The sequence below is a fragment of the Labrus mixtus genome, chromosome 14 (genome assembly GCF_963584025.1).
Source record: "Labrus mixtus chromosome 14, fLabMix1.1, whole genome shotgun sequence".
Classification (NCBI taxonomy): domain Eukaryota; kingdom Metazoa; phylum Chordata; class Actinopteri; order Labriformes; family Labridae; genus Labrus; species Labrus mixtus.
Window position 1 is genome coordinate 13,642,168 of NC_083625.1, and position 13,169 is coordinate 13,655,336.

The 13,169-nt window shown below is 38.0% G+C and overlaps 2 protein-coding genes across 3 annotated transcripts in view; one reads left to right on the forward strand and one right to left on the reverse strand.

The window, feature by feature from the left end:
* The window catches only part of LOC132988064 (rho GTPase-activating protein 26-like), an 82,496-nt gene extending 79,508 nt beyond the window's left edge, over nt 1–2,988 (forward strand). Inside the window, exon 24 of the mRNA XM_061055179.1 lies at nt 711–2,988. Within this exon, the coding sequence (XP_060911162.1) occupies nt 711–799 (89 nt within the window). The 3' untranslated portion in view covers nt 800–2,988. The remainder of the gene's footprint in view (nt 1–710) is intronic.
* A 4,853-nt stretch (nt 2,989–7,841) lies between these two features.
* Nucleotides 7,842–13,169, reverse strand: part of LOC132988063 (glucocorticoid receptor-like) — a 61,461-nt gene continuing 56,133 nt past the window's right edge. For both annotated transcript variants that reach the window (XM_061055178.1, XM_061055177.1), the window contains 3 exons: nt 12,986–13,116; nt 9,310–9,467; nt 7,842–8,704 (listed from right to left, as the gene is read on the reverse strand). In XM_061055178.1, the coding sequence (XP_060911161.1) occupies nt 8,552–8,704; nt 9,310–9,467; nt 12,986–13,116 (442 nt within the window). In that variant the 3' untranslated portion in view covers nt 7,842–8,551. The remainder of the gene's footprint in view (nt 8,705–9,309; nt 9,468–12,985; nt 13,117–13,169) is intronic.

Consider the following 13,169-nt stretch of genomic DNA (forward strand, 5'->3'; position numbering starts at 1 on the left):
GAAGTGAATACTTACCTTTGTGAAGTGGACAGAAACTAGATGAATGTTAATGTTGCATGTGCATGTGTCAATGTTGAATTCCTTGCTAGTATGGCGGCTTTAGAAATAAAAAACTGGTTAGAGGAATGTCAAAGGTACATACCATCCTTCATCTCAGTAGCTCATCATAGATATATAACCCACAACCTGACAGCTTTAGTGAATTTGGCACTGCATTGAAGGCTTCCTACACATCGACGCTTATAGTGCCACATTTGACATAAACAGACAGAGCTGACTAGTGTTGCTGAAACATCAGATGTAACAAGACTGTTGATTGGACGAGGACAAATGAAAGGAGAACAGTTACTAAACAACTTGATTACGATTGATTTAGATCAGAAGACTCGTCAAAAGTGAATTACGTCTGCTTCAGTATTATATTGCCACATATTAGCAGCTGTATCTGTGTGTGATTTTCTGACAGAGATGTCCATTCGACATATTCACAAATAAAACACTTGGATAATGAAGAACATGTGGAATTTGGTCTCCTGGCCTAAGTTATCTGCATCTGTCTCTCAGCCCTGATTCCGCAATTCGTTACTCGCTCACTTTCTGTACATGTGTTTGCTTTTTAAGTGCCACATATTCATGAATCTTTTCCCTCCGTTTTAAGTTGTTTAAACGAAATATTTTTTTCTTCTTTTTTTTTTTTCCCCCACTTCCAGTTCATGTCTCAAGGGAGCCCGGCTGGCTTGAGGGGACTTTGGATGGCCGAACAGGACTGATACCAGAAAACTATGTTGAGTTTTTATAGTGAAGGGCCAGGAGAAAGACTTTACCTGGAAGACAATGAACTGGAGTAGACCAAACTGGACTGTTGAAGACTCGAATTAACTGCACAAGACGGAGCAGACTTTTATGTACCTTAGACCATACTGGACTGGGCCACTGTAGACAGGGACTTGAAGCTGGACCGACGAGAACCTGTTGGAGTAGATGTGATACTGGAAAGAAGAGGAGCAAACTTACTACGAACCTGAGGGAGACCCATGACTTGCACTGGAAAATAGAGGCGTCCAACTGTGGTTCCGACTGTTATTGAACTAGCATGAATGACTTCTCAAAATCTTGGTGAAAATGATGTGGTAATGAGCCTGAAGTGTGTGTGTGTGTGTGTGTGTGTGTGTGTGTGTGTGTGTGTGTGTGTGTGTGTGTGTGTGTGTGTGTGTGTGTGTGTGTGTGTGTGTGTGTGTGTGTGTGTGTGTGTGTGTGTGTGTGTGTGTGTGTGTGTGTGTGTGTGTGTGTGTGTGTGTGTGTGTGTGTGTGTGTGTGTGTGTGTGTGTGTGTGTGTGTGTGTGTGTGTGTGTGTGTGTGGTTTAGATTTTTCAGCCCTTGCTTTATCACTTTGAACGGCACTGCTTCAGCGTCTCCTCTTATAATCAGACAAAAAAGAAAGAAAGCTCTTCCCCCTGAGATGTTTGAAATGATGATAGGGAACAAAATCCGAAGCAAGTGGCATTCAACTTTGGACTTGTTAGTTCACCTTTTCTACTGGTGCATGTCTGAATGATTGCTGATCTCATTGGGATGGAGCTTTTTAAAGCCAATGCTTTAATGATTGAGTTTCGTTGTACAGCTGTAAATATGTTTTTGAGCACTTGTTGTGACGGTCTGGTAATTCCCCTGGACAGGACTCAACCTGGCTAATGTTTCAGAGCTCACAGTTCAGGAGAAAGAGCCTCAGGGCGGATCAGCACAGAACAGGTTCGCTGGAAGGTCAGCGTTTGGTTTGAATGCCTCTCGCTAACAGAGCCTTCAGGAAAAATGTTTTAAGAAAAACGTTTCAAACAGATGGGCAGTTTACAAAGCGACGTTAATTTAACATTTGATTCCTGCTGTTGGCAATAAGCCCAGCTGTGAGGGCTCACTTTGCCTCCCAAATGTATTTAATTGTTGGGAATAACTGAGTCCAATATTGAGTTTTGTGTCGAGTCATGTTTGCACTTCATTGTTGCGACTTTAATTGAGGTGTGTTAAATGTCTATTTCATTCCTTTTAGAAAAAACACATGGGGGCGGCACATACACAAGGGCTGCAGGAGTTCAGACTGTAGGGACTGACCAAATAGGAGCCAGTTTACTTTGAGCAAGGCACCAAATTACCAACTACTAGTGTGGCCAATCCCTGTGCAGCCCCTTTACTCTGATACCTCTCCATGAATGCATGTCTATAGGTCTTGTTTGTGCTTTGGGCCTTTGTGTGTGTGAAGCATGTCTCTCAAAACATTCAAATGTCTAATGTCCCTCGGGATTAATACATACAAAAATCAACATTCATGTTTTTATTCATAGCCGACATCTTTATCTAATACTTTGATCCGTTACGTGAATTCAATAAATGACTTCAGTGGACATTTTTTTTTAATCTCTAACCAAAGAAGTATTTCATATTGTACATCATGACATCTCTCATCACGTCTAAAATCTTAAGAAAAGATGAATTAAACATTTCCTGACTCATTCAGTTATAGCTGGTCTGCTTTGGGGCTCCGAGCAATGTCCTCATTCTGGATTTTTTTTTTTTCCTCGCTCCATCGCGTTTCCTGTGCTTTCCTTATTGGCGCAAATAATGAAAGAACATTTTAGCATTTGAATAGGGAAAAAATCAATGGGAGTCAAAAGAAATGAAATGTGAAACGAGACTACTTTGTTCATATCTGAACTTCTTATTTATGACAGTTTCTTAAAAGGTGTAATCCTGAAATGTATTCAATCTGAGGTGTTTTAATGACATTGTAAATACAAAAAAAAAACAGCATTTGATAAAGTATGATTTTTGAATTATGAAATTTTATATTTTGTATTTTTAGCCTACTAACTTAATTTCTTGATTCCATCTTTGTTGCCCAGATTTTTGTATTATTTACGTCTATCTAAGCCTTATTCTTTCAGATGTTTTGGTGAATTGAAAAGAAATTGTGCAGAATTAAAGGAGATAACAACATCCAGAGTTGGATTTTTCTTCTACATTAAGCATTGAGGCTGAATAATAATTATTCTGTGGCTTTATTCACAAAACATGTAGCAGAGATTTGTTTGTATTTGTTGTTTCCTGAGCTTTTAAGAATGATTGAACCAAGATGAAGTTATTAAAAACAAAAATCACAGCGATAAATGGATTTGATATCTAGGAATGTTATAATGCTCAAACTCTATAGAATGCACATCTTTAATCGCTGAATAAGATATGGAACAAGCTAATGGATGAGAACGCTTCAGTCCATTCTGCCTTCATATATGGTATACACTTATTGTATCAAATATTTTTACAGTTAAGGTTTTAGAAAAAGAAAAAATATTTAGTTGATCATTCAGGTTATTTATAAAGGGATCCACATTTTGTAAACAATTGTGCTCGTAAAGAAAGCTGCTAAAATCAATTTGCAGCTGAGAAACAGTGAAAGGTTAAAGTAAAAGCACCTTTATCATCTTTAACCATTCTGACCTTTCTTTCCTTTTCTACACAAACTCACTGAAAACTCACCCGCTCTTCCCAAAGTGAAATTTATTTAAATATAAATATAATATTTTTGGAACTTTGTATGTTTTTTTTTGTTAATTTCACACGAGCAGAAATGTGGAAAAAAATAGCTATTAATCAGTTCATGTGTGTGCTCACAACGTCTTCTAGTGTCTCCACTCATGAAGCTCGCAGTACTCTGGGAAATCACTAAACGGCTGATGCTTTCTAAGAAATATCTCCTGCACATTATGTCCTCTACAACTACGTTTGTTTTTGCACTAAATAAACTAATGGAACTGATTCAGTGAGCTATCAGCGGGGACTGGAAGTGACATATTGATGATCTGTTCCTCATCACTACTAGTCCTTTTTATAAGCAAAAGCATGATTCCCCTTTTTTTGGTGTTATATACTTCAATAGATACAAAGTTCATAGACTTTTTAGATTTTATTCTTATGCACATAAATAATAATGTGAGAGGGCAGAAATAAAACACATGCGCTGTGCCTTGAAAAACAGGAAACTTTATTGTGTATAATATTTGAACTAATCTGTTCTGAATATCCACGTTCCACCTGCGATGAAGGAAACATTCGCCAAGTCGTTTCCAACACGAAGCCAAATCCAATGTCAAAGAACAACACAGGTAACTGAATTCAACATTTAATCAAATAGGTGAAAATATCGACACTGACTACAGAAGAGGTGTATTACAGAAGTAAAACAAGCTATTGTTTCTTTTAAACAAACATTTTATGTTTTTTGGTTGTTTTTACATCGGATTACATTTACAGAACTGAAATATGAGCGAAACAGACTTCAATGAAAGCCATAGCCATATGTACCAGTGAAACATGATCTGCCCTTAATCTTTAAAGATAATATTTGCATGTATTTTATACAAAATAGAATTTATCAACTAATATGAGGGTAGTGCAATTCTGTCAGGCTCTGGTAGATTTACTTTCACGCGGAGGTTCAACTTGTTTGTTTTTTTTTTTTTTCTATTTTGTGACCAGTAAATCCTCACAGCAATATACATGGGAGCCAAAAGCCTGGACCTTTTACAAAAAGATACCTTTCAAAACAAAGTAAGTACTAGAAGTTGGATAAGTGCTACTTAAAATGTAACTGCTTGAATACTTCTGTTTGTTAGTTGTTTTATTTTTTTTTAATTCTCCTCTGCTTTGGTCACTTACACAACACAAAAACCTCCTCCAGCCTGTCTCACCCTTCTCTCCCTCCCTCGTTTCCGTATAACTTTTAAACACAGTTAGCATTCATGTGGACTTTCCCGTTGACTCTTAGAATTTACATTTACTTCACAAGACAAAACATGTTTAACACTTCCTAATGTATTTAACACGTCTACCTTATCAAACACAAATGAAAAAAATATGTACTTTCTCGAGTCATTTAATGTACAAAAAGGATTGGGTAAAATAATTCATATCAAAGAGGATCAAGCTGATGTATTCAAAATCACAGAAAATATTTTATTTATTTTATTTTTTTTTACAATAGATCAATCTCCAAAAGTATTGATATTTGATAAGGGTTTATCTATTTCCTGATTTGAAATCTTATTTCTATGGCTCTCTGTCTCCCTTTCGCAAGGCCTTTAATCGAACAAGTAGTTGAAAGGTAAAAGAGAAAAAGTGTATAGGAGTATAGAGGTTACGTCTATGTAAAAATAGTTTGTAATAATAGACACTGTTTACATTGCACTGGTTATGTCGGCGCTGCTATAAACACCTATGGCCATTTAGAAACGAGCAGGGTTTAGGTTACATCAACACGTTAAAGCTGGTTTTCTGAAGCACCACCACCGGGAAACGACTGTAATACTGTTTGCAAAAGTTACCCAAACAAAGAGACAGTTTTGTCAAATATTCCCCGAAGAATAATCCACAATGAAGTGAGCGGATTGTTTTTTTTTTTTTCCCTTACAGCACAAGGCCACGAGAGCGAGTAAGCAGGTGAAAGCTGAAAGCCTGCACAGTACATGATCATCCTTTTGGCAGAATGGCTGATTAATAACATGATGGCTCTCATTGAATAGTGGCTCGTACTCGGCCAGAGCCCGCTGTGCTGTTTGCTGTAAGTAACACACAAATGAGCTGTCTCCATGGCAACCTGCTACCTGGTCTGCTAACTGCAATTCAGGATTATGGGCAGAGGGATGAGTACCATTCAGAATAAAGAGCTGAGAATGTATAAGGTCGACATTGTAGGCATAGAGGCAGTTACAAGAAACACAGAGGAAAATAGAAGCACGTCTGCTAAGAGGAGGGAGGATTGTGTTTGTACAACTGTGCAGTCAGTGTTTTGGTTTGGCCATCACATTAGTTGGTACACATACGTTTTTTTGATTACAAATGCACCAAGTGCTGACCACCACCTGTTTGACAGCAGCAGATATTCCTGCTGACCTTGCAATCTTTTAAAATACAATGTGTTTGTGCATCTCCATAAAAAAGTCTATCATACACTTTCTCTGAGAACAATCAATAAGTTTAAGCTGGTGTCGGTGTGATACTGGACTAAAGGAGCACTCTCAAGCACAGTAACAAGAACCACATGTTGAATTCCATCTGAATAATTACTTTTTTCACTTCTCCAGGAAAGGAGGCATAAAATCTCTCTTTTAATACATTTGGCACTAGTGGATCACATCGAGGTGATGTGATCACTCATAGCCTGAGCTTTGATTCACAAATTTCATGGACCGAAGTCATCTTAATCCAAAAAAACCCAAAACTTTAAGAGATTAAATCCTGTGCCAAGAACAGAAGTTCCATCGATTTTGGGTGTCTCTATTTTACATCTCATATACAAAATAAATAGATTTCTGTTTAATTATCTTAATAGCCATCTTTATATTTTGGGCTGGTCAAAATAATAAATACCTCAGTAGCTGTTGATGTAAACACTTTAAGATGAACCTGATTATAGGATGTATTTGATGTGGAATGGCATATTTCACAGACAGGCAAAACTTAAGTCATTAAAAATGTGTTTTCAGAAATATCTTGTTGTTGAATGTCTTTTTTTTTCCTTCTGTTTTTGGGAGTCCTACATGGGGATGTTGGTTGAACCAAACTGGGTTTGGTTTGATTTGGTTACTAAACTTGGAGCTATTTGGCCGTTCTGAGATCATCTCAAATCTATCACTTAATGTTTTAATGGTGCTTAAAATCCAGTCCAGTAATCTTACAGGTTCCATCAGCATTATTTCCAGTCCTATTTGGCCATGCTGTCATTTCTGAGGGTTGGACCAGGTAGTCCAGCCTGGTAAGTCACTCCAAGTGAGATCTAGAAAACTAAACTTTAAAGTAAGGTTGAATGAAAACCAAAATAGAAACACTGTGGAAATTCAGCCACAAGGTTGCAATTATGCAATTGCATATCAATAAATTGAACAGGGTTTGTTGAAAATGTCATCCCAATTAACAACTGACTGATTATTCTAGCCTTAAAAATAATAAATGTTACACAACATTAGACAACCTTGTTTCAATTCCAGTGGTGTCCATTTAGCACAAAGCTGGATGCAGCCTCTCTAAAACTTGTTAGATAAAAAGGATCTTGATGTGTCATTTATATTAACTTTTTATATATAATATTAATCTGGATACTCTAAAATTATGCAATACTGATTGAGAAATACAGTACAATTATCAAATTGACTTCACATGGGGAAAAGGGCAAACACATGCAATGTGTTTTTTGGGGGCATAAAAACATCTTTTCATTCTTTTCTGTCGTTTATATGTTATTTTCATTCTTTTTAAGACCTAATCCTCATAATTAAGATCTTCATATTTCATACTGATGTACATATATCCTATTTGTACCATATGCTGTTTTCCTACGATGCACATTTAAGGTCCAGAACAGAGAGCGCTGCCCACATTAAAAACACCAAAACGGTTGCTTGGAGAGAGAAAAAAAAACAAACAGGAGAAATATGCAGACGGATGTCGAGGTTAGAATCTTTTGCAAAACAACACAGGATTATATAGGATGGCTTTGAAAGCTAAAAGGCACTGTTTTTCCCTTCTCAGATACATCCTGTGTAAACATTTCACTGAGTGAGTGTGTGTCCTCGTATACATTTTCTATGTTAGTGTGCGTAAGTGTGTGGTCAGAAATTAATAAAACAAAAGAGTATTCCTCGAGCTGATTTTTTTTCTACCATTGGTCGGATACTAAGTCGGATTCTACAATTTCAGAGAAGATAACTGATTTTGCAGCTGAAAACAGTTCATCCTTGATTCCTTGGGTGCAAATAAGAAAGAAAGAGACTCTCCAATGTCAGAGTGAGTTCTAATTTTTCTGTTTATCCCCTTCAATGCCGAGTGCTCTGGAAACCGAAACAATTGAACACAACATTCTGTGCGCAGTGGAGCTGTGGGGCGGGGGCAAACACTGATGGGCTAGGCAGGTGAGCAGAGTAGCAGTGGGATTGAACTTGGGGCGAGCTTCAACACGCTGCTTATCAGGTGAGCAGGACGGCAGGGTGAGATTGATGTTGATGGAGGGAAAGGTGTTTCTAGGTGTTGGTTTGTCAGCGATATCAGCAATAAAACACAAGTGGCAGGAGAGAGAAAATAGGCAGGCAGCCACCAAAGGAAACTGCATTAGATCTGTGAGGACATGGCTGTGGACGGAGGGGGGGTTGAGGGGCCTCTTGCCAACATATCACCCAATATTTCTCCTCTGGAGGACAAAAATTCGTCCTGGTTAGTCGAGAAGAATGGCTTCAGGTCAGCTGAGAGGCTTCCTAGCATAGTTTAGCCAAACCTTAGACAGGATAAGAAGGCATGAGGCGGCAGGTATTGTGCTCCGAAATTTGGCTGAATGGCTGTTGGGGTGTGGCAGAATTCCTACGGGGGGCTTGGGAAAACTGGAGGAATTGAAACAGAGCAGTAGGGGAGGCAGGACAAGCCAAGGCTTAGAGTTCAGGGACGAAATCTCGGGGCCCCCGAGAGGTACACGGGCAGGGCTGAATTTAAGGCATTGCTTCACAGTTTAAGGCAGTCATTTCTGATGAAACAGCAGAGGCTTGACGCTCCCGTCTTTGAATTTTGGTATCTGGTTGGTGATGATCTCTGCCAGCATCTCAGGGAATTCCACACTGAGGGTTTTATTCACAAAGGTGTAGAAACAGATCTGGAGAAGACCCTCCACCATCTGGGCGAGGAAGAGACACAGACAGATTAATGAGACTTTATTAGATATTAAAAACCTTTTTTTTCTTCTTCTTTTTTTTTTAATTTGCAGGATTATCTTGAAATGAGCCTCAGGTCTATATACAGGGGGTTTTTAATTCTGCAATTAAGAGGCTTTATGTAGAGACGGCATGTAACGACTGGAACATTATGCACTTAGTGGGCTCTGCGAGTGTATTCTTCAGGGTTTTACACTAATCAGTTTGGTACAGGGAACTCAGCTGAACTCTGAGATACTGATGCACTTTAACCAAAGTTAAAAAAGGTTTTAAAAAAGAAGCAACAAACTCTAAATGTTAGGGGTGCAACAGGTCACAAATCTCATGGTTAGGATTGGATTTGTGTCACTGATCTTTTTTTTTTGTCTTTTTCTTCAATGAATTGCATCCTCTATTCAAATAATAATACAAGCAGTTCTGAACCAGGGGCGTGATCCGGATATATCGTGTGTGTGTGTGTGTGTGTGTGTGTGTGTGTGTGTGTGTGTGTGTGTGTGTGTGTGTGTGTGTGTGTGTGTGTGTGTGTGTATGTGTGTGTGTGTGTGTGTGTGTGTGTGTGTGTTCATACCTCCTGCATGGAGTCCAGTAGCTTAGTTAGCTGGTAAAAGCGCTGCCAGTTCTGACTAGTGTTTTCCTCTCTCTTCACGATGGCTTTTCCCAGCTCCTTGATGTACGTCATACGGATCTCGTCAAACACTGGCTGGCTTTTCAGGCCATCTTTTGGTACTACACACACATATACAAACACAAACAGACATAACAGTTAGCAAGTATGCAGGAATGGCAAAATCATTGAAACCCTGTGATAAAAAAAAGTATAAAATAAAAATAAATAAATAAATAAAATGTATCAAATTTATTTGTAAAAAATAAATAAAATAAGAATATATACGCTAAAATGCTAATATATCAAATAAATCCACCAACACTGATGTGAGTCAATCCCCCTTACATCCTGACAAAGAGGAGGATATGAAATGTGATTATTTTTTATAAATCTACTGTGTTGCTGTTTTATCTTTGATTCAATAAGAAAAAACAACATCTTAGGTTTACTGAATCTCTACAACATGTAATTAGCATGAAGTTACATTTTTGTATCTGCTCTGCCGTCTGGACGACAGGTCATGCACATATGAACATCTGTCTCAAACTGAAAATCCATCAGCTATGTTGCTATGTTTCTGTCTGATTTTCATCCTGTTCTTTGATGCAGGAAACAGCCAGCGGCATTAAAACTTCATTAAAATAGATTGTTTGGGACCACAGCGAGGACCCTCTTAGGAGATGCATGCTAAACGCACACACACGTGCATGCAGGCACCTCCTAACCAGAATGCAGTAGGTAGTGGAAAATATGCTAAACTAAAGCTAGTGCCATAGCTAACAGGGGGTGTGTTTCACAAGTGATGAGGCCCAGTTTTAAAAAAAAAAAAAAAAATCTGAAAGGAGCAATAAATATTTGGACACACACTTCACAAAATCATGAACTCTACATGTAGAGTGTGTATTTTTCAGCACTGGTCCCTGCAAAAAAAAAGAAAAAGAAAAGAAGATGCTAAAAACCACCAAAGAACTGAAACAGACATCAATTTGCAGTCGCCATAACAACTGTGTCAACACATGGCAGACTTCATGTCAGTCTGGTGCCTGGCATCCGGCCCAGGCAAAGCCACAGAGCCTGGCCCTGAGATTATGCAAAACCACAGAGGGCAGGATTGGGGTGTATTACTGTCTGATTTACATTATCTGGGAGAGATACCATAGTGCTAGTTCTATTGGGCCTCATCATTATGCATGTTCAGCTTTGGCTAAGAGACTTTTTTATAAAAGACTACAAACAGATTGCTCTCCTGCTCTAAACTCTGACTTTTTTATAGGAGATATTTCTTTAATGGGTTAAGGTTAAAAGAGATATCCTATCCTGACTTTGTTTCTACATTTCTCAAAGTATGGGGAAGGGTTTAAACTTTAAGACTAATTCCTTAAATAAACAGGTGTCTTGCACAGAGCTATAAATTCAAGTGGCCCCATAGGTGCCTTTAATTTTCACTCAGAAGCATGAGATGTGCTGACTGACAGCAGCTCAATCCCTGAGGTGGACAGATGGAAATAGCTCTCAGGTAGGAAAATGCAGCCAAGGCTCAGAATGGAAATGTCATTTCCTCCGCATAACCAGCATATCACATCTTAAGTGCACCCTTTGAGCGAGGAGGAAGGAAGAATGCCTTCCTCCACAGCTAAGTGCAAATTTACATAATACGAAAAACATTGGATTTTGTAACTCTTTCTTCATGCTGTGTATTTTTTTTCTAGATATTTAAGAGGTGCTAATCACATAGTTTGACTCATAGCCAACTGCTACTGTAACTATTATTTCACCTCTGCATGAAGAATGGAAGGTGAGGAACATTTAAAAATTCTTCTGGTCAGAGTCCATCCTTTAATGTGTTTCTCCCATCCCTCCCTTTTAAAGAAACTCAAGCAAATACAAAGGCATTTAGAATATAAAGAAAAAAAGAAAACTGGAAGAGAAAAAATCAATTCTAAACCTAATTTTCTAACCCTAACCCTTTCAAAATAGGAGGCAAGGTTTTATTGTAATGAGGTATTTTAATTTTGCACTCTCATTTAGGCAATTTGGCCAAATAGCAACTGTATTTTATCCTTTGAGGTAAGAAACTTAAATCTGATTTAATGTTTTGATTTGTAATCTACGTGTACAGGACACAGCTGCAATTGTTTCTTTTTAATGTGGAGAAACATGAGCTTTGTACAGAGTTGTAAGTACCTTACTTAAAGATCCTCTCAACTGAGTCAGTGATTTCAGAAGATGAACACACCGTACTTTCACAGAAACACAGTTTTCAAGGAACCTTACAAAGTGATAAAGTTGTTGTGAAAGGCCTTCCAAGTAAAGTTCACATTTTGAAATACAGTGTTGCAGTGTTGAGATCCACTTTTTCACAAAATGCTGGATGCCCCTCATCTTTTCAACAGTAACAGCAACAAAAACCCATAGAATTCATGCTGCAGCTCAGTCTTTTTTTATGTATTGATGTCTAATTTTTTCTTTGTAAAGAAATGCCTGATGCTTAATTTGGTGCAAAAATAGATGTGCCATGAAAGAAGTGTTTTAAAAACATCAGAAAAAAAAGACACTGTAAAATCCAAACAATAGACTTGTGTTCAATGTGAAAAAAGTGTTTGAAACTTTTAAAAGTCCACGGCATAATTGTGAGGATTAATAAAAAGGAAGCAAAAAATTTACACATGGTGCTTTCACTCAGCAGATAGTTGGACTATATTCTACATGGGGATGAAGAAACAGGTTCTTTATAAGAAGCAGCTCAACTGGTTCAAAGTGCAGACAGTAATCAGACACAACAATTATATAATATTCTGCATTTAGAAGTGCTTATTTTTGGGCATTCTTGGAACTTAAAGATCAAAACACACACTTGTCAAAACACAGTGTTGCAAAGTGAACAAGCTTTGAGACCAAACTAAATAAACCACACGTGATAAACAGTATCTCGTTTTAAATTAAACTGCAAGTTTTGTACATTTTGTACGGCATTGATTTCAAAGCCTAATTAGTCTCATAAAACAACACATAACATATGTAGGAAATGTGTTGTACTTTTAGATATGTTTGATTAAATGTTTTTTAACCATTATTGGGCAGTTAAGTGAAGATATCTAGACATCAGCCGACTCCAAATGATAGGTGATTTTCCAATGCTAAATGCCTCATAGAGCCAGTAAAACAATGCAATGAACCATGTACTGAGGCTGTAGTCCTCCAAGCAGGCAGCCCAGGTTCGAATCCGACCTGTGGCTCCTTTCCTGCATATCATTCCCCATTCTCTCTCTCCTACGCCCTATACCATACTCCATTCTGTCCTATCTCTCCAATAAAGACACAAAAAGCCCAAAAATAAATCTTAAATGATGTTGTTCCTTTATACATGTATAACTACCCTATCTGCCTACATATTAACATATTATTAAATAAAACTACACCAAAACAAATGTAGTCATCAATCCATTTGCATCAATATTGTTGAGTAAAAAAAATGCATCCATGATGCAGTCTGTCCCAGTCCCCTCAGTATAATACTATCCTTCAGTGGCACATTGAGAGTACTTGACATTGCAATGAAAAGGCTGTGGTGTTGTATGATGGCAGATACAACAACAACAATTGCAGTGACTTTTCAGAGGTAAGTGTTTTCCATTACCTGTGCTGAGCAGTAACAGGACCTTCATACACAGGTACTCATCATAGGACACCTGCAGTCTGACAAACTCGTTACAGATCTTCAGCATCTGCTCGCACTGCTCGTTCATGAAGGGCAACTTCATACGATCTCTAAAAACAGGAGAATGAGGGAAAGGGAGAGGGAAGAAAGAGAGGTGAGGGGG